A 21,891-nucleotide genomic window follows, 5' to 3' on the forward strand; every position below is an offset into this window, starting at 1 on the left:
GCGTCTAGTAGTTGCATTCATTTACAGTTGAGACTGCTCTGGGAGCCGTTTTCCACATCTTAGCTGCCACGAATTTTAGAGCTGGAAGAATACAAAGTGTAAAGCAGCCGTGGAAACAATCAGCCCCACTTAGAACAGAGGCTATTGCCTAACTCTTTGCTCTGCTGCTCACTTTGGCATTTTCTTGAAAGATAAGTAATGTGAGGTAATGCTTCTCCTCCAGATCAGGATAGAGGGAGGAAAAGGGGAGAATTATAGCTTTCATCTACTGCTTTTTTACATACTGTTACCTTATTCAAACAGTTTAAAGTAAATGAAAGCAAAAATCCTCTTACATTTCACAAGTTTTTATTGTCATTAATACCAGGAGTGGCGCTCACTAGTGGAAGCAGGGACTATATTCTTCCGGCTTTTTTCTGGGGGAGTGGGTTCACTCAGAAGGTTCTGACTGTGATTAGAAAATGAAACCAAGAAAACTAATAAAAATTATATCAATTTCTGTTGAGAAGAAAGAGGGAGGAAGACACAGGCATCTATGACCGTATTTGGCCCCTCTCCCTCAACTGTTCAAATGAGCAAAGACAACACTTGCAGCGGGCAGCAACCAGCGATGAGAAAGCTTTAGTCCCTCAGCTTGAGCTAAAGACTTCCCTATCTGATGATTGGAATGGGAAAATTTTCATTGAAACAATCAGCTCACTTTTACTAGTTGCAGCTTCCCTGCCTGCAAGGGAACAGGGGGAGTCACCACTGAGACCACCCCACACTGGTGACACTCTGGGGACATGGTGACAAACTACCCTGTCATGTCCTTCCTCCCCTATACTGTGTCCCCACCGTATTGTCATCCAGAGATAACATCTTCTAAAGTATTTCTGCTAGAATTCACAGGCACTGACCCAGACAGGGAGGTCGGGCTCCAGTGGTCCCTCAGCCCCATCCCTGTCCCCTGTACTCCTTGCTGACATAAAGACAGTTCATTTCGTATTCATGTGAGGGTGAAGGCTATTTGCTCTTAACTACGTACGTCTATCCTTCAAGTAACACATTCAGGATTATCCAAAACCTCAATCCCATATCACAGCTTAATGTCCCAAGTGCTACTGGGACTATTTAAATATCAGATACTAGTTACCATGTGTACTGCATACATTGGTGGCAACCGTTTACCTCAGTCATAATAGCTCATGTATTATGTGACAGAACTCACTTAGAGGTGACTGATAGAAGCAGCATCACAGCCATTAACTGGAGGATCTCCCTGCAGCCTTCAGGCAGCTCTGTCAGGTCACCATGGGTTTACAAGGAAGACCTACAACAGAGGATCGGTAGATAGGCCAGAGAACAAATGCCTGCTATGACACTAAGTGCTGTTGCTCGTGATACAATTTAGCACTGTTTTTTATAATACCCACATTCTTCCTCTTGTCATCAAGCTTACCAAGCTTTTCTCTCTTAAGGTGTTTAGGTTAAGAATTCAGTTACAGGAGCAGAACAGCTATTTGCATCCTGGAGATCACATGATATGCAGCACTTACATTCCCAGATCTTCTTAAATTGAAACAAAACAAAATAAAGCACGTCAAATTTTTTAATCAATTAATTTGACAAATGCATTAAGTTCGCAAAAACCTTTGTCTCTTCTGTCCTTAAGACCTATGATTACCAAGTAGCCCACACTCGAAGTAAAGATTAGTCAAAAAGAAAAAAATAATATAAACCCATGAAAAAGGTAGATGCAGGTAACATAACTGCACCGAGAAAGGGGTGTAGCTGCTTCTCTGCTATGCTAGGCCAGAGCTGTATATCCAAACAATGACAATTTAAGTATTTTTGGAGAAAAAAAAAGAATTATTGAAATTATTCTATCCAACACTGTGGTATACATCAGCAGAATAGGTAGATATGGTTTTCCTGAGGCTATCCCCTTACCAGGGTGTCCTTGCGCTGAACTGTTCCATGTATTCAAGTTTGTTCCATGTTTTAGAGCTTTGGAGTTTAAATCCATAAAATATTGACTCTAAAGATGGGTCCGCCGAGGTGAATGCCTAACTCCGTGTATAGCTGGCTTGCAAATGGTATCGTTAATAACACTTGTTTATGCTAAGACAGCAATGCTTTGTTACGCTGTGATTTATCTGGAGATGAGGTATTTTTGACCATTCCAGGTTTTTGGTTGAGAACGCTGTTGTCTTCAGCATTGCCATGACTTTGGTCGGGGTTGTGACAAAGGTTGCAGGGCAACGTGGTGTTTTACACGCTCCATGATGCAGGACAAAACGCAGCCTCAAGACTTGCACAGGCTAGTGCCTTGTGAGCACCAGCACAGCCACGGCAACCTGGCACAGCTGTAAGCCGTTGGCATAGCACACTTCATCCACAAACTGCCTAGTGTGATCATGCCCAGGACAGCAGCGGCCGTGCAGAGGGGACTGGCGGGCCGCGGCCGGGCTCACGGTGAGGGGCTTCGCCGGCGGCTCCGGCGGCCCTGGGGGCGCCGTCCGGCCCAGGCCGTTGCCTGCCCCCCGCACCCGGGGGCTGCCTTTACTTGCCGGCGGGGCGAGCGGCTGATGGGCGCAGGGGGCCACCCGCGGGGCCACCGCCGCTGCCCCAGCCCCCCGCGGCGGCGGCTGCTGGGCCGGCGGCCCTGAGGGGAGGCGGGGGAGCGGCCGGGCCCGCCTCACCGCGCCGCGGGGCCGAGCGACCCTCGCGCTCCCTCCGCGCGCCACCCGCCCCTCAGACTACATTTCCCAGAGTGCCGCGCGGCGGGCCCGGCGCTGGCGAGGGGGCGGTGTGGGGGCGCGGCCAGCGGCCTGCGCGGTGACGTAACTCGGGGGCGTGGCCTGCGTGAGCGTGAAGCGGGCAGAGGAGAAGGACGCAGGGGGGGGGTAGCGGAGCGAGCGCGCGGCAGCGCGGGGGGGGGGGCCGTCCCGGCGGGAGCGGAGCCGCGTGCGCCGCCGCCATCCGCCACCGCGGGCGCGAGAACGAGGCTGGGCCGGGGGCGCGAGGCTGAGCAGGGCCCGGCCATTGGCCGTCGGCGCGCGCGGGGTGTGGGGGGGCGCGGCGGCGGGACCGGGCGCTGCTGCGCGGAGTTGCGGCGGCGAGGACCGGCCGGGAGCTCAGCGGTGCCCGCCGCGCTGCCGCCCGCTTCCATGGGGCCGGCCGGCTCGCCCTGCCCCGCCGCCGCGATGAAGTGACAGCGGGCGGAGAGCGGCGGCGGCGGCGGCGGCGCCCCTTGCGGGCTGCGAGGCGAAGGGCTGCTGCCGGCCCGGCCCGGCCCGGGGCGGGCGGCGGGGGGTCCGGTGAGTGAGGCGGCGGCCGGGGCTCGCCCCCTGCGCGCCCCGCCTCCCCCCGCCGCCGCCCGCCGGCCTGCGCGGGGAGCTCGGTGCGGGCAGCGAAGGGGGAAGGCGCCGGGCCGGAGCGGGCGGCGGCGGGGAGCGGCCGCGCCATGAACTACCAGCAGCAGCTGGCCAACTCGGCAGCCATCCGGGCCGAGATCCAGCGCTTCGAGTCGGTGCACCCCAACATCTACTCCATCTACGAGCTGCTGGAGCGGGTGGAGGAGCCGGTGCTGCAGAACCAGATCCGCGAGCATGTCATCGCCATCGAAGGTGAGCCGACGGCCCCGCCGCGGCGGGCAGGGGGGCGGGCGGCGGGGGGAGCGCCCCGCTGGCCCCCCGGGCCGGGCCCGCTGGGAGCAGCTGCTGCGCCCCCCGGGCCGCCCGCCCTCCCCCTGGCTCCCCGCGGCGGGCCTTTCGGGGGGCGGGGGGCCGTGCCTGGCCTCGGGGGCGCGGGGTGCCCTCTCGGCAGCCGGCCCGGAGCGGGGTTTGGCCGGGGCACGGCTGGAAGGCGGCCCCGAGCGCGGGCGGGAGAAGTTGCTTCGCCACTTGCCCGCCGCTGCCGTGCTGGCGGAGCAGCGGTCCCGGTAGGACCGGGTCGAGGTGGGAAGGACGATGCTGGCTTTGCCTGCGGAAGGGCTGGAGACCGGGAGGTTTTCCCCGCCGCGGTTTCTGATGGAGACGGTGAAAGTACGGGTTCGGGTTCTAGCGGTGGTAAAGCGGGTAAACAAGACGTACAGCTGGAATACGGAGCGGTAGGCAGCCTGTGCAGCGGTCTGAAAACAGGTGTGAAGGCAAGATGGAGATAACAGTCTTCTAAGCCCAGGTTCATATGCATCTGGCCCCGAAGGAGCGCTCCGGAGACTCTTGAACTGCTTAGGATGTGCAACAAGAGAAAAAAATTTCAGTGGTGGGACATCTGCACGTATTTTCCTTAACTATTGCTGGAGTTAAAGAGCAAACATTATTGGCCAAGAGCAAGTAGTTGACGAAAACGTTTCTGAGTTATTTTGCATTATAACCTACTAAGCTTTGCCTGGTGTGCTTTTGCAGTTGAAATCGTCTGCCCCTATTTTGGATGGCATTCAAGCTAGCAGAGTATGATGTGCAGCAGCTGAAACGGAGAACCACTTAAAACCATCTTGTTTTGTTGGCCCATCGTGTCCTTAAATTATATGTCATAAAAAAAGTCTTGATGGAAAAGCTGCTGTTAAGATTGTTACTGGAAAGACTGCATTATTCATCTAACACTTAAGCAATGCAGCTTGAGTAGACAGCTGTAACGTTTAATGCTGTTAAGGTTTATAGGGGGAGGTAGCAACCCCCCCAGCTCCGCCGTAGCGTGTTGTGTAGCGAGGCACTGAGGCTGGCAGTGCCTGTCACTTAGCAGAGAACATAGTCCCCAGCTACGTCCCCGCATCCGACTGGGTGTGTGGTAAGAGTTTTGTGCATGTTCTATTAGTCACTGTTCAAGTGATGGTGTGTGTGGTTGTTGGCTTCTCAGTTGTCCCCTCCGGAGAGTCCTTTCCCCTTTGCTCTCCTGATTCACTGAAGAGATGGAAACTTAGTGATCTATATGGTGGGCAGCGTACGGCACGGGCACCGTTGTACCTTTCCCAGTGCTACTTGTGCTTGAATTTCTGCGGGATAGATGGCGCCTTCAGCAGAACATATTTTATTTTTTTCAAAGTGGTAATTAATACATGTTTATGTGGTGTAAATATCTTTCTTGCATAAGATGCTTGGGATATAGATGGAGCCAAGTTTGTGTGGAAGTGGGAGGAGGATGTGAAGCACAGTATGTGGTTATCTTCATAGCTTGTGACTTATGTTAGTCTTTTCATGTATTAATGATTTGTGTTACCTAACTGTAGCTCAGTTCATTTGTCAATCACAAAGACATTAAAAGCAAAAAAGCAGCCTGCAAATGTGTTTCAAAAGCAGAGCCGATGAGTAAAATTTTCATCGGCAGTTTGCTGTCTTAACTTTGGACACTGAGTCATGAAACCAGTAGATCTGATTCATGGGGAAGATTTAACTAGGAAAAAAAAATCTGTATTTTAAGTCTTTTGTGTTCTGAGGGCTCTACAACTAAGTCTTAAAATTTGCATATATTTTAAAAAAACCCAACTCACTCCTTTAGATCACAACTCTACCAGCTTGTTTTTTTGGTAAACTTCCTTTACCGAACTATTTCTCACTGACACCCGTTTTTAAACCCATGCAGTAATGCCATGTTGCATGTAGGAAGAACTTAGAAACAGTAATTTGTTTTGCAGCTGTTGCATTCCAGTTTGCTGCAAAGGGTTTAGTGCTCTAATGATACTCCCCAAATCACAAAACCTTTTGAGTTCAAGTTACTCGGCTTTTTAGCTGACAGCAAGGAACAGCAGTGTGGTTGGCATGTGGCTGGCATGAGAAAATATAAGCAACTCTTTGCTGAAATACTTCCTTCTAGTGGAAGGAGAGCTGTACCCTTTAAAGAAAAGAAAATAGTCCCATTAGTTCAGGCTGCTCTAAACTGTAACTCGAACCAACATGTGCTCCTTGAACAGCTCAAATAATATTTTCCTGCTCAAGAGAGGTTTGACAGATCTGAAGGAGAGCATAATTGGAATCTAAAGCAATTTGAGATTCAGTGAACTATTACTTATTCTGAGAATTTTCTTTTCTTTGCAATAGAGTGGCACTGTCTTACCAACACTTTGGATTTTATTGATGATGTAAACCCTCTTTCTTTTTAGATTTTGAGTTCAATTATAGAAGTGTCTGGACACACTTGCTGGACCAATGACTGTTGAAATAATGTGAAATGAAAACTGGCTTTTCAGCAGCAGCAATTCTTTATATTCAAGTACATGAGTTGTATCTAACCTGAAGAGAGCAACTGCTGAACTTTCTTAAATTGGCTACTAAATTAACATGTCGATATTTTTTGCACAGAGTTTTCTTTCGGAATTATTCTAAGTTAGGTGTGATACTGAGTAAAGCAGTTCTCTGTGATAGTAGTTCATTAGTTTCCTTCACTGGATAAAAATGCTAAAAATTGGTTTCTTTCAGGTTCTTGCATTTTACAGAGTTGCAAAGCCAACAATTTAAAAGCATGTGCTTCCACTCTTTTCTTTGCATGAAGTTCATGCTAAGTAGCCAAACGATTTTACACGCTGATATTTAGACTGTTAACTGTAGTAAAACCTGGTTTTACATGTTCTGTTGTTCATGAGCTTAGTTCCACCAGTAGATGCATCAGTACTTGATTTAACATTAAGCAGTTGATAAATTAAGTATGTTGTGTGCTTAGGAATGAGGAGAAGAGAACATGAATTTACCTCGGTGTCTTTAGATTGATGGAAAGATCTTGGGGTTTCAAGGTGTGGGGTCTTAAGGTCTGCATTCAGGTATGGAAGGCTAGGTAATAGCTGAATATGTCAGTTCTAGTTTCTATCATCCAGGCTGAGACGAGCATTATATTGTTGTAAAACTGTAAAGAATGGTGCAAAACCAAGGAAAGATGGTGAAGAATGTAATTTCCAGTCCTTCATGAAAGGATTTTGAAACAATGTAACAATGTCAATGTTGTCTTGACTAACACTTTATGAAAACACTTCTGGTAATACACATATTACTAACAGATGCTCATGCAGCAAGTGTCGAGCATCTGAAATAGTTGTTGTCCTTTTACACGGTGGCAAGCCCATCAAAACAGATTCCGCTTCACTGTGGGGTTCCAGCAGATTTTCCTAACTGGGAAATATCTTGAATCCTCTACTAGTAAAACAAAGCCTTCACAATGAGGCTCAACATACCATCTTCAGTGTGCCTTGCGAGTAATTTGAAGATGTTCCCTGTAGTCTGTGTTTTTGACTTTTATTTATTTATTTCCCCTTTCTAAATGAATAGGAAGCCTGACTTGACTTATTTTTAATCTAAGGGGAAGTTGTTGCTTTAATTCTTATGGATGCCATTCCTGATGTTATTCAGTTATGAACTGCTGTATTTCAGTGCGTTTTGTCATTTCTATTCTAATTTTTCTGTTAAAAAATAATAACTTTTAAATGTTTTGAATGTTAGTTTAACGTTTTTAGTTAGTTTTGTTAGTTAGTTTTGAAATCACGATTAATTCAGAAATTACCTAAGTCTTAGAGGAAAATGTGAGATCTCTACACTTGGAAATTACTTGTTCAGGGCAATGCAAAGATCCTGATGCACTGGGGGTTGAGGGGTGAGTGAAAATCATAGAAGATAGAAAACTTTTTTTTCTTCACTCACTTTTTAAAAAAGTGCTGTTTCTTGAAAATAAAGTAATTTAGGGTGGAACTAAAACTCTTGAAGTGCGTATGTATTAGAGGCACCTGTCACTAACTGATGTGGGATGCCACTTTGGTTTTATTACCTGTGACCATTCTTTCCTTGGAGCCCTCTAACCTTGCAACTCCTTAAATGCTGATATCAAGTATGTTTTGGGGGGCAACACTATTGTGGGACTTTGTTATAGCAGAAGTTGTACTTAATTTTGGAGTTGAGGTAACAATAGTATTTTAACACTTCTGTTGATGCTGAAGTCTGAGACAAATGAGTTGAAAATTGAATATATTGTAAAAACATTGCTTTCTGTTGTGAAATACAAGGCTATAGTTGTTTTTCTTGCTCCGTGTACTTGTTCGCTCCTACTTGATCATAGAAAAACAACAGGCACATCAATGATCAACCTTCTTCAGCTTATTGGTATGGAAGAAGTATTATTATTATTTGAAAATACGGGACTTTTCTTTAAATTACTAGCTCAATGATAAGGTGAAGTTGAATCACTGCTGTATAGTAGACTTGTAATGATGTGAGCCTTCCCGCAGGTGTGCAGATAGCTTGTGGCAGGGAGCAAAAGCTGGTCATAGTACAAGAGTTGGCAAAAAGTTATATCAGAGCTGCGACTTGGGAACAATGGCAAGGAAATCCCTGTGAAAATATCAGTCACTCGTTTTCCTTAGCTGTTTTGTTGAAAAAGACTTAGGAGGTCCAGCATCTGGGTACCTTCATGCAAGTAAATAATTAAGCCAAGCTCTTGGGGAAGGGACTTAGATTATATGTTGTATTATTTCAGTAGATAAAAAGACTGACAGTATAGTTCAGAATATTTAGGTGTAAGTGACCAAAGTTGGAAAAAAATGGAAGTATTGCATAAGGCAGTTGCATCCTGAAACCTTAATGGCAGTTACCCTGTTCAAGGTTTTGTTATCACTGCGACTTTTGAACTGTGGATCAAAAGATAAAATTTGAAATTATACAACTGATTCTCCAAACAGCCACCTTGTTTCAGATTTCTGGGAAAGGGCACCAATAAGCACATTCCCAGCATGCTCTTTCCTTGTTTGTTTGCTGGGAAATTAAGTTTAATTCAGACATAGGGAATCTGAATACGTTGTCTAGTGCGTAAGTGCATCTAGGGAAATTCTGAGCTTGCATATACACAGTAAGCGTTGACTTGGGCAGTGAGCATCACCTGTGTAAGAGCCAGTGCAGTATCTTTGGATCAGTTCTTTCAATGCCTGTTGTTGCTGGTTCTGCACATGTGGCTTTCTGTACGAAGCTGTGCGTTAACCTAGCTGAAAGGTAGCCTTCTGTCTTGCTGTTTGTAGACCCTCAGTGCAGACAAGTGGATGAAATGGAATACGTACTTTGTAGTTCTGGTGGCTAGTACCAACATGGAAAGACGTTTCTTTTTAACGTGGAAGGTTACAGACTTCAGTGTATCAGTAGCCAGGAAGATTCAAATGCTTGTCCTTAACTTCACTTGCAGTGTGAACTAAAAGTGAGGTTTGATTGTTAAGTCACTGGAATGTCTTACTCCAAGTTGAAGTGAGTGTGCTTTCTGGCTTTGAGTTATATGCTTCATTGCTATTCTCAGCAAAAGCTGCATGATTAAATATCGAATGCTTTCAAGTGAGTGCATAAGAGTTACAAGTGGAGAAGAAAGTCTTAAATCATTAACTTCTTAGTATAAGTTTTTTTTTTCCAGAGGCAAAGGAGGAGACATGCTGTGGATCAGCTGATGTTGTTGGAACAAATGTGTTATGAGCCTTTAGGTTTTTCAGGGAGGGTGCCAGGCTTCTCCCACCGTTTGTTTGGGGGATTAGTTTAAAGCAGCATGCAGTAATGCTGAAACAAGGGTTCACGCTGCTGTGTATACAGACCGCTGTTTTTATTTCTATTTAAATTGGCAAAGGAGTCTTACTCCCTGAGAAGAGGGGGCACTCTGCAATGTGGCAGATTGTACCTTTGATTTGCTTTGGCTGCTCTCAGGCCCTTAGGAAAAGGAAACCCACCTTGTACCATTGCATGCTGTGTTTACGTTCTGCAAGTACTTAGCAAAGCACAAAATGTCAATTGCAGTTTCCGAAAGGTGACACAGGTGCTCAAGCTAAGTGTCTTCACAAGATTTGTTTTTCCATAAGGTATGCTATCCAGTACTTGCAGTATCCATACTCTTAACTTTGCTGCCTGAAGAAAGTGATTTGATTCTTGGATCATGTGGTGAAAACTGATGTGGGAGTATGATGTGTTTCATTAATTGCTAATATTGAAGAGATGCTTTTATAACTGTCTGACTACAGTATGTTTGCAAGTGAAAATACATTTAAAAAAAACCAGCACCCCACGCTTTTTTGGCAAATGATTGAGGTTGGGAATAGTGCCAAGCAATTGAACAACTTCTCCCCAAACCTCAGGAATACTCTCTTCTTTACTGAATCACAATTGGGAATTGGTTTTGTCCTTACCAATAAGCAAGGTAAATGGCAGCATTGATACACCGGGCAATTCTTTGAAGAAGTAGTAATGTAAGCTCGAAAAATCTTAGCTGAAAGAGAGAGCTCTCTTGCATCTCAACTGTGTGACCTTCTGCTGACAGTGCATTTCAAACCTCCGTTTCTCCACTTGTTATTTTTTTGTTAAGGGTATTCTTTCTGACCTTCATACACGTGGCTTTATATCATTTGTGGAAAAAATCTAAAACTATTACTTGCTAATCTACAGTGGATCAAGTTCCCTATTCTGAGAGAGAATTATTGTATTAATAGTTTTTGAAAATCCTACCATCTGTGGGAATAAGATTTGTCTTCTGTAATACTAGTTTTTGTCCTTGACTGCCTTCAAGCACTGTTTGTACTTCACATCCCCTGTATTGAGGGAGAGCTATGGCTACGCTTCCCATTTGTATTCTCGCTTCGTACCATAAAATAATTGAGCAAAGATGGTGCCAGACCAGTTGTGAGATGATGCTGATTTTTGATTTAAAGACTTGTGGGAATTCTGTATCCTCAGGACTTAAATATAGTTTCACAGATGCCATCTCTGTATGGTTGTCCGCATGGAGCCCCATGGTGAGGGTGAGAGGGTGCCCTGCAGGCCCACTGCCTGGGCAGAAGCCAGAAGAACAGAGTGTGGAGGGCAAAGATCCCAAATAGTGGGGCACTGACCCAGAGCAGGGGGCTCAGGCAGGTTTGGTTTGGGAATGGTGCTGGGAGCACCCTCCTCCAGGCTTGAGAGCGCTGGTGTGATGAGTTGGACCTGTTCCTCTGTGGGAGCGCAGCTTGGCCTGGGCACCGGGGTCCCTCCTGCATGCCCAGCCTTGATATGGTGTGTTCTGGGGGCTGTTGGATTTTCCTAAGTTTTTTTTGGGCTTTGGGGTGTGTGTGTCGTTCTCTTGTGTTGTATTCTTGGTATTTTTTTTTTTAATATCAAGGCCTACTCAGCACTGGTGGGGCCAGCTGGAGTACTCTGTCCAGTTCTGGGTCCCCCTAGGACAAGAGACAAGGGCACGCTGGAGAGATTGTAATGAAAGAGTTCAAATGAAAGCGCTACCTTCTCTTTGGTGCAAATTATTGGGCATTTCACTGGTTTGTCATGTTATACTTGGCACTTTGCTAGCAACGTGCATGCTCATGTGTTTTGGGGATTTGAATAGTTGGTATTGAACCTCGTTGCTGTGCTAGGAAATTTGGAGTTTAAATGCAGTGAGGAGATAAAGTTCGACTGCAGTCATAAACTCTCCAGCATGTGGGTACAAGGTAGTAAATAGTTTTTTGAGTGATGATGTTAAACTTTGAAAAGGTTTTTATAAAATCAGGAGCACTTCAATTCTCTTCTGTCTACGTGGAAAGACTTTTTAACTGCTGCTTAGTCTTCCGGACGGAGCTTTTGATCCAAAGTTGTTTGCAATTAATTTGTACTTCTGGTGTAATTGTGATAAGGCTATAAAAGCTGCGTGAGTTTTGTGACTAATGTTAGAAATAAGGTAACACTGCTGTCTCAACTTTGATGTATATGGGCTACCAGGGATCTATGACTTCTTAGAAAGTTTATTTTAAATTTCTAATTCCAAGGTGGAAACAGAGAGGTTGTCAGGTTCCCATGTTGGTAGCGAGTCAGTTGTGGGCAGCTGGCAATTCCAAAGCCCTCTGGAAGTATTTAATGTGTGGTGTTCTTTTTTTTAAGTGGATGGAAGCAGATGTGTTACTTAATCAGTATGTGCATATTCAACCTCATTAATGCCTTCTCAGAATTCTGACTAATATCATATTTGGAGCCCGTATAATGGTACAAATGAAAGGATGTTAAGATGGCAGTGCATTTCTAACCCAGTGAATTCTTTTTTTTCATTTTTCTTTTCCTGTAGCTTACATAATCTTTAGTTAACCACTTAAGGAAGCAAGTACTAAAACCACAGGGTTGATGTGTATGAAATGTGTAATTTCAGTGTCTTGTTTAGTAGCTTTATTTGTGTACATAGTTGGATAATGAATGTAAACCTAATGATAAGACAGCTATTTTGTTTGGTAATTTCCCCTTCTGTACTTGAGAAGAACATAGGCAAGCAAAGTGACTCTTAAGAATACTGGAATTGAATATATAGCTTTAGCTATATTGCTTTGTAGCTGTATGCCTCTTTGAGAAGCTTCAGACACCAATTTTTCATCATTTTGAAGGGATTGAAGGACTGTTTCTAGCCTAGACTATATCAACGCTTGATACAATTTAACTTGAAACCTGTAGGAGAATCTACTTTTGACTTGAACTTGGAAGTGCTTACATTTTCTGTTAAACTAAAGCTGCAAATGAAGCTCTTCCTGGTACTAAATGTTCTGTTAACTTAGACCGTTACATCTAAAGCTATGTAACTGTATTTTTCAGTAATGTAACCAGAAGACACAGCAAGATGGTCACTGTGGCAGGATTTTGTAGCGTCCCATAACTTGCTCTCACTAAGTCATTAGAGATGCAGTGGCGTACAAATGTGTGATTTCCATTATCTCCCTGTTTCGACTTCACATGTGCAGGAGAGCAGCCGGGAAGCCTGTCTTTTAGGTATCACAGCAACTGTGTTCTCTAGGGGAAATATGCTAAAAGCATGGCACTCTGGGTGCCCAGACAGCAGTCATTTAAATGTATACCACTTAACTTTGCAAATGCATGTGTTTCTGGGTTAACCAGTTGCGAACCACAAGCTTTTTGCATCATTTGGTCAATAACCCAAGTCTCAGGACCTTAAATAAGGAGGTGGCTGGCATATGAGTTTGTGTGAACGTGGAAAGTGAGGAAGACATGTTAGACTTCAGCTGCCTATCTGAATATACCTGCTTTGCATTTTTCTATTTCTTATGAAATGTTTCATTATTGAAAGACTACCTAAACACAGAATAGTAGCTCTTGGGGTAACTGCAGCCTGGTACATGTACCACAGATGCGTTTCCCACTAAGGATACACAAAAGTAGTTGCATTTGAGTATAGGATCACTTGTCTTGTCGTTGGTGTAGGATATGAATGAACCCAGCAGTTTTAAGATACTGAAATTGCCATCTAGCACAGGGATAAGATCATCAGTACGCTTCTGTATTCTGTGCTGTCAGAGTCTGTTCCTCTCCACGGAATTAGTGTTAGGCGGAGTGCAAGCCTTAAGGCCTGGAACAGTTAGTAGGCATCTGATCAAAATGCATTGCTGGGATATTGAAGTTCACGAACTGAATATGTCCTCAAGTTCTAAGTTATGCATGTACCTGAAGGGTAGAGTGGAGGTGGCCAGTGTGTGGGCAGATAAGGAATTTTGTGCCTAGATAAAATAATCTGGTTTTGGACTTGAAAGTTTCAGCAGGCATGTCAAGGGCTTGTTATTTCTTGGGGGGTTTTTTTTGTATTTTTTTGTTTTCCTCCAGGATCTGTGGAACCCTTCATTAAAGCCTCTCTTAGGAGGGCAGCCTTGCTCTAAATGATCAGACAGTTTTTTGATAGATGCTGGTTTTCAACTCATAGTGAATTTCCACAAAGATACCAGCCAAACTTGGGAAAACTCTCCCTAACTAGGGAAGGAGATTGAGACATCAAAGACTGTGCGTGGATTGGTAAAGCGTGAAGTAATAAATCTCCAGGTCCAGGAAATAATCTTAAATATACTTTCCCCAGATACTTTGAGGAAAGTGTTAGAGCTATCTAACTCCATTATAGAAAGGATCTAAAAGTGTTCTCAAAGCAGAGAAATTATTGTGGCTTTGCAGTTCTGTTGTGGTTTAACCCCAGCTGGTAATGAAGTACCATGCAACCGCTCACTCGCTCCCCCCTCATCCAGAGGGATGGGGAGGAGAGCTGGAAAGGAATGTAGAACTCAAGGGTTGAGATAAGAGCAATTTAATAGTTGAAACAAAATGAAAATGAAAGAACAATAATAAATTATGGCAATAACAGTTATAATGAAAGGGGGAAGGGAAAAAATAAAATCCAGAGGGAAAGGAAGAAGGGAACACGTGGTGCACAGTGCAACTGCTCACTGCCCGGTGACTGATGCCCAGCCAGTCCCTGAGCGTGACCTGCCCGCCCCGGCCAGCCCCCCAGGTATATATACACCAGGCATGATGCGCCATGGTATGGAATACCTCTCTGGCCAGTTCGGGTCAGTGGACCTGGCTGTGTCCCCTCCCAGTTCCTTGTGCCCCTCCAGCCTTTTCGCTAACAAGGCCCAAGGAACTGAGAAGGCTCGCATCAAAGCCGAAACGCAGCACCCTACTAGCTCCTAAGAAATTAACTCCATCCCAGCTGAAATCAAGTTTAAATGTGTTGTTTTGAACCGGGTTAGCAGGTGCAAGTTGATGGAATGGTGTCATCACCGACCCCCGTCCCCTGCCACTTTCTACAGTGTTACAGCCAGAATTAGTCATTCAGTGAAATTAAGTGAGGTGGCTTGGAGCTTTATAATAATGTCACAAAGCCCGTATGAGTGTTCCTTGGCAGCTGTCGTAACATGCTAATGCAGTGGAGAGAAGCGGAAAGCCAACTCCAGCGGTAGGAAGCTACAGCAATTCTTGTCTTGAACTTGGCCTACTGAATTACCTCTGTTGCTTTCAAAATGTTGAGCTGACTGTAGGATGCAAAAGATCTCTTTGAAAACTGAGCCTTTAGTAATGCTGGAATAGTAAGAAGGAGTAATAGAGCTGCTGCTGGATTCTTACATCTGAATTATTGGCATCACTTCTGTTGTAATGCTGTAAGTTAGGCTTTGGTGACTAAGTGCTTTGTGACATGGAAAGATTAAATAATAACGGTTATTTCTGTCATAGTAAACAGTTACGGTTGTCGTACTGCTCATGATCATCTGTAAACCCGGTAGGCATTTGTGTTCAGGCAAAGGTGGCATGCTCTTTGAAGAACATGACAAATTGGGCCTGACAAAACATAGACACAAGTCAGAGACAGGAGCTGTGCACGGTCACTAAATGGTCACGTAGCCTCATGCTGCTGTTCTAGTAGCTGTCGGAGGCCTCTTGTAAAACAGGTGTCAAGTTCTGGAGGGAGAGGTGGGCTATGTATCTCTTACTTGAGTAACTTCACTGTTTAGCACTGAAACTAGAATTACAGCTTGGAAAATGTTGATAGATATGGGCATTGATAGTGAGAATTCTGATAAAGGAATTAAGAATAATTTTTTTGTTGATTGCACAAACTCTGGCTAGAAGGTGTTATGGGTTGTATTGCCAAGGGTACAAGTGTCAGCTATCAAAACTAAGGAATAGTGACAGTGAAGGAAAAGTAATACTCCTCTGTTTTCATGAACATAAAATCAATGATGTAGTAGAACTTAAAAATGCTTTTGTAGTAAAGCTTTGTTAGTATTTTCAACACCTGCTAAAGTCTTCATAGGATTATTTTCTTTTTTGGTACCATGAATAAAGCTGAGTAATAGTTTTCCTTCAAAATACGTTGCTCCTAGAAAATTTCTTTTAGATTGCTGTTCAGACTCGGAGTTGTAAGGTTTCTGTGGGTCTCTGGGCAAGCTTCTGACCTTTCCGCTCAAGGATGGTGACAGTGACAGGTAGCCACTTTGCAGCGTATAGGACTGTAAAAATTGACAGTGCTTCTGGTAGGCTCTGAATATGAAGAAAATCTATAGCTGCAGCCTATAGCGCATGCGGGACTTTGCTATAGTCGTTTATCACTTTCCTATGGTAATTCTGTTACTTGAAGAAGAATCTGTAGGTTCACCCTTGGAGTTGAGTAAATGAAAGCAGGAAGGAATAGAAACAAGCTGTGGAAAGCTATTCCTGTACCCTGTGGCAACTCATCTGTTTAGTCCCGTTTCATTACTGTTCTCATGCAAAATAAGATTCTAATTTTAACCTGCATTAATTAAGCTTCAAAAATATGTCACCGCTATGAGATCGTGGCATTTAACAGCATCCAGATGTTTTAACAATACATTAGTTTATGGATGGATGCATGGATCTTGCTATTGACTTATCTTGGAAAAAATAGATTTGAGTAGGGTGGGGCTGACCGAAAGGGCACAGCTTGCTTGAGGGAAAAGAATTGCTGAATTAATGGGTGTGTAACCTCAGAGGGGAGTGAATGATGTGCGTTAATCATATAGGTAGCAGTGCACAGGCTAGATGCACAAATACTTACAGCAGACATCTGCCTTTATAACTGTTTAATGCGTTTTAAAGCTAGTATTTTAGCTGAAGTCAGGAGACCTACGTGACTTCTAAAAAGACAGTACTTCTCTGGGAATATTTTGCTTACTGGAACATCTCGCTTCCTGCATAATGGAGTCAATTCAGTTAGAGGCTTGCTGGTTTGATTTATGATGCTAATTGATGTGGTAGTTGATGTGAACTGCATGTACTAATTGCTCACTTGCCAATCCTCTCCAAATTATCTGACAAAAAGCTTTCAAAATGCAGCATTACATGTTTTGTTTTGTTTTTTTAAAACTGGTGGGCATACAAACATAAACAACTGGGGGCCTCTGTTTTGCTTGTAAGTGCTAATCTAAGTACTGGTCCATTTTAGTCACTGTGTAATGTTACAGGGAAGCTTCAGTGGCTTCAATGTAGACTCATTGTTCTGTGTGGTGTTTAAACAACATCTGAAAAACATATTCTTCTAGAGCATGCTTTTTCTCCCCACCCCCCCTTTAAGCTGGAACATTGCCAGTATTTATATGGTAAAGGTGGAATATGTATGCTACTTGCCTGTGCAGTTTTAGTCAATGAAAGATATGATGCAGTGTGTTACTGCATACGTGCAGAAACTGCAGTGGGTAAAACATAAGGAAAAAAAACCTGGGGATAATTCCTGAATTGGTATTGAGATAATAAGGGTATGTTGATTGTGATTCTGGTAAAAGAAATGTCCATTAAATATTTTACTTAGTGTGCAAACCAGTTGACTGTCATGTAAGCTGGAAAGCTTCTGTATTTCTGGGCTGATAGGGAAATCTTAACATTAGATTATGGAATGCTATAGTCTAAAGAGATTACTATTTCTTAAATAAGTAAAGACCTGTTGGAGAAGCAGTGCGTAATAGCTGATTCTTCAGTTCAGAGATGTACAGGCTGCTGTCTGTGTGAATGGGGTAGCTGGGCAGGATCTCTTTGCTTCTGTAACATGTTAAATTGGGTGTTTGACAAAATGAACATTAATCTATCCTGAGCTTAGTATTTCTGGGTGATTTAGACACTTTAATGAAGTTTTCTAATTTGAGACTTGCTGTGGGAGCAAGCCACTGAGCACTGAAATGAGACTACAGACAGCTGAAAGAAACTAGTCACTTAGGACGAGGGAAAAAAGGCATTTAAATGCTGGTATGTGACTGTAACTTGAATGTAGGCTGTCAATAGTAAGAGGCAAAATACCCTCATGACCTAAAAAGTACATGTATGTCCCTTTAGGGGTTACTTGATGTTAGGCAATGATATGCTATTAAAATTAAAGCTCACATATCTATCCCTTCATTTGCTAACTAGGCCAGTCCAGTAGTTTTTTAAAAACTCTGTAGATAAATGGGGAAAATAAATTTTGTCAGGATTTGTGGAGAGCAAGGTAGCCTAATGGTGGTGTTTCAAGATTATTTTTTTCTTTTTAAATTGGTATGTAATTAAGGTGGCTGTCTCAGGCTGAGCCAGCTACCTGCTCAAAAATTGAGTACAAATGTCATCATCTTGGAAGAAAGCAACACTAAAGCAAGTCATTTTAGAAGTTGTCTGGTGTTCCTTAATTTCAGTGGAAGGTTCTGTCAGAGGAACCTCTGTTACTGTGCAATGTTGATACGTTTCACCTGGATTGTCTGATGTTCTGCAGCTGGTTTTGTGTAGTTTACATAATATTTCTCTACTCAGCAGATGGGAATATTGCTTACTAGGCAAGTGGTGATATTTGATAAAAGCTGTTCAGTGATGACACATTAGATGAATCTGGATAAATAGATTAAATTACAAATGGGATTCGATATTTTTAAATCAATATCAATGAGGCTATAATATATAAAAACCAACCAAACCCAACTTGCTACAAACAGCGATGAACATAGCTGTATAATCAATGTTCTTCCTGACTTGTTTATTTTCGTTTAGTTATACTTAATAATACGCAGTAGGTGGCTCCAGATGCCGTTGTACTTGCTGTGATAGATCAGAGGTACTCAATCTAGTTTATTCCACGAATTACTTCAAGAGATTTGGAGACAGCTTAACAAGAGAACAAAACAGAAGCGCTATTTCTGTGACTGTTGTAAGGTGTTAGTGAAAGCAGTGCCTTCAAAAAGCCACTTCTTGCCCATTGCCTGTGTGTCGGTTGTAGATAGACTTTGTGTATGAATATTGGAGCTGGCATGGAACTAGTAAGCTTGGATGTGAGCGTTAATGCTGCTGCAGAGGTCTCAGTGTGGATTGTAGGACTCCTTAAGGGATGGTTAATGTGTTGATGTTGCTGCTGTCAGTGTTGCTAGCACCTAAGCTAACTAGAGTGAAGCTGGCTCTGTAAAGAAAGTACTGTAGGTATAAATGCGATGAATTTTGCGATGCTTTTTCCTGTAAATTCTGGAACAGTTCTGCTTTGAAAAACAGTAACGTGGTTATGAACTGTGTCTATTCCCTCGCTATCAGTCTCTTATTTGCCTCTGTTAAGAAAAAGGCTGTTAATAGCTGGGTATGTTGGCAGAGAGCGAGGATATTTATTGACCTCAGGGGAGCATATTCCCTGGACAGTGATTAAGATACATGTTTTGCTGGGGATACGGCATGGAGAAAACTAGAGGATGCCAGAAATAACCGCTGCTATGTTGTGACTCTTTGTCTAGTTGGGTTGATTTCTGCTAGCCACATTGTGGTGTTTGGTGGGTCTCCTGTGACTGTCACATCTGGATTGAGAAAACCTTTTATCTGTGTGCGTAACAGGCACTTGTTGAAACATTAAAGTATAAAAGGCCAAAATAAAGAATGAGCGCAGTGGGCTTAAACTTGAAGATACATGGTTTAAATTTCCATAAAGCTCTGAAAAAGCAGCAGGGATGGCAACATGATAACACCGATTATGAACTATCTTTCAGATTATTGTAGTACCACCACTCTGTACAGACTCAAATAAACCACAGTGATAGTTAGGCCATTTGGCTAATTATACCCCAGTCTTTTAAAGTGTGACATAAATAATGAGTCTTTGAAGATAGCCTGGTAAGCATCCTGAAAATGCTGACCCTGTAATCATGATAGTGGCTCGTTTGTTGGCATCCAAAGTGGCTTTTGTGTTGGATGCTGTGGCCAGGCTACTGTGTGAGTGCTGCTACATCACATGAGAGTGATCTGAAAGCCCGTTCTGTGGGTGCTGCTGGTCCTGGAACTAGGATCAGTTGCTAAGACAGTTCCTATATGGATGTGGTTGTCTTGAGCACAAAAAAAAAAAAGAGAAAACAAATGGAATTTGAATACATGGGAAATGTGTATGAGAAAGATGTATCAGGTTTAATCTCCTCCTTGGAAAGGTGGACAAATAGAATCCTTTGATGCTGGTGAAAAATGTGAGATGCAAAATCATCGCCTGGGGAGAGAGTGCAGGATGTATTTTTTTGACCATAACAGCTTGAAGGTAATTCCTATGAAGCTGTAAAAATTGATTTTAATGGTCAAGATAGCTGTGTACACATGGGATAGTGGTTTCCTAACTTGAAAGAATTGTATTTTTTTTTTCTTAGTGTTTGCCTCTGAGCAGAACAAACAGGCCATGGAAATGTAGGTGATGGCTGGGATATAGAGTCTTCAGCGTATGTTGGGTTTACTCTAGCAAGCTTCTTGGGTGGTTGCAGGCAGTTGCCTTTTGGACATAAAAAGAAGCAAAGTTTTCAAAATACTTGAAGACCAGTAGCTGTTCCTGGGAGACTTTGAAGTATAAACTAAAAAGACAACACTTAAGAAAATTCTGAAGGCTTCTGGATTACCACTTTAATCTACTTGGATGCTGTGAAAGGCTTTGACACTAGAACTGGTTCTACTGGTCTCTGTGACTGCCAACTTTAAGATGGACTTACGTGTTTAGATACTTGCTCATTATGATAAAGTATGTATATCTGATTTAAAAGCAAAGATGTTTAACTACAAGTAGGCTATGGCACTTGTCTAATTTGCATCTTCTGTCTACTTGCCAGGAAATGTATGAATTTGCAGTCAACTTTAAAGTATTTAAAAATGAAAAGTAGTGTAAGAATTTCCTGAAAAGAACAGTGAAAGTAAATCAAGTTGCTTTTAATTATGTTGCATTCAAGTGAAATGTGACAGGGGGGTGTTTGTAAAAAAGGAGTATGTGAAGTACCTTGCTAATGACAAATTATGATGTAAGAATGAAATAATTGTGATACAAAATCAAATCTACTTCTCATCCTATTTAGTGACACAAATTAGCCCAGATTGGATGATTTCAGTGGGAGTGAAGTAGTAACTGCAAGTTTCTTCGGTGTGTTGAATGACAGAACTGACCAAGTCTGGTTTTCTGTAGCGCTGTCCTCCTACAGAGCATCACTGTAAAGATGCCCGTGATCCCGTGCTGTTTGTCATTCTTGCCTGCATCCTTCTGCAAGCCAAACTGCTGGCAGAGGGAGGCAGCGTATGCTGCAGCGGCATCCCAGCTACCTGCGTGTCAGCAGGCGCGTGTGTGCTGGTGCCAAGGTGTGCGTGCGGAGCCGTGGGCAGCCAGCCGAGGCGAGCGTGTGCACGGGCAATCTGTGCTTCTAGCTGCAAGGCTAGTTTAAGCATTCTTCTGTATACCCTTCCAGGCATTTTTTTCTCAAGGCTTCTTCTGCTGTTAAATCAAGCCGAAACTGAGTAAAACCCTCAAAATTTCCAAGTGGGGGAGAGGATTTTTTTGTGTGTTTATGCATGAGGTTTACTGTAACGTCGTGCTTTTCATCCAGTGGCTAAACTGACTTGCATAAAAAGAACCAAACCATTCTGACTTATGCCGTGTGTCTGCTCTTCAGGAGGTGAAAGCTTTATGTCAAGAAAAGGATACCACATTTGCTGCCATGTTGTAGCATGTGGCTGATTACTGATCTTATGGAAACATTGTATTGAGCAGATGAGGCCTGATTAATAATGAATAAAGTTGCTGCGGTACTGAGAGTCTTTTGGGGGGGGGGGGGAAAAGTAAAAAATTCAATTAGGCTTTTAAAATTTTTCTTTAAAAACCCCACAGGGTAAATCCTCTAGGTTAGTCAAGTTTGTAAGCTGAGCGTTATATTTCTGTACTCTTCTGTGGCTGAGAATTATTAGAACTTCTGTTCAACTTGATTTCCAAATGATGTGCTACTTGATTCCCAGTTCAGACTTAGCTGAAAATAGTACCAGGAATGTAAAAGGCTTTTGGTAAAGCCAAACAACAAAGTACACACTTGCTAAAAACAGGTGTACATCTTCAGGGTCTTGTGAGAGCATAGCTTATGAGCAGGTGAGCCTGTAATGATTTATTTGCTGTTGCTAAAAGAGGAGGATCTTTGCAACCCACCAGCATCCTTTTGTAGCCCTTCAGAAACCAGTGTAAAAGCCTAGTGTAAACACAAGGAATTGTTTTACTAGGGTGGCAAGCCCACTAAACTTGTTTAAGGCTCAGATGAGCTTCAGAGCCGTTACGGGAATGGGTGTGGGCTTGTGCTGCAAGGTCTGGGACGGCTTGTTAGGGTGTCAGAGGGCTGTTGGCTCTGTTCAGTGGATTGTTGGCCTGCACCTAAACCTTGTTTTTCCTTAAGCA

General features: G+C 43.5%; 1 protein-coding gene across 4 annotated transcripts in view; it reads left to right on the forward strand.

The window, feature by feature from the left end:
- Nucleotides 1–2,878: 2,878 nt before the first annotated feature.
- AGAP1 (ArfGAP with GTPase domain, ankyrin repeat and PH domain 1) overlaps nucleotides 2,879–21,891 on the forward strand; it is a 382,691-nt gene continuing 363,678 nt past the window's right edge. For 2 of the 4 annotated variants that reach the window (XM_055719301.1, XM_055719302.1), the window contains exon 1: nucleotides 2,879–3,611. In XM_055719301.1, the coding sequence (XP_055575276.1) occupies nucleotides 3,449–3,611 (163 nt within the window). In that variant the 5' untranslated portion in view covers nucleotides 2,879–3,448. The remainder of the gene's footprint in view (nucleotides 3,612–21,891) is intronic. The other 2 variants (XM_055719303.1, XM_055719304.1) reach the window with 2 other exon arrangements.

The sequence above is a fragment of the Falco cherrug genome, chromosome 8 (assembly GCF_023634085.1).
Source record: "Falco cherrug isolate bFalChe1 chromosome 8, bFalChe1.pri, whole genome shotgun sequence".
Taxonomy (NCBI): Eukaryota; Metazoa; Chordata; class Aves; order Falconiformes; family Falconidae; genus Falco; species Falco cherrug.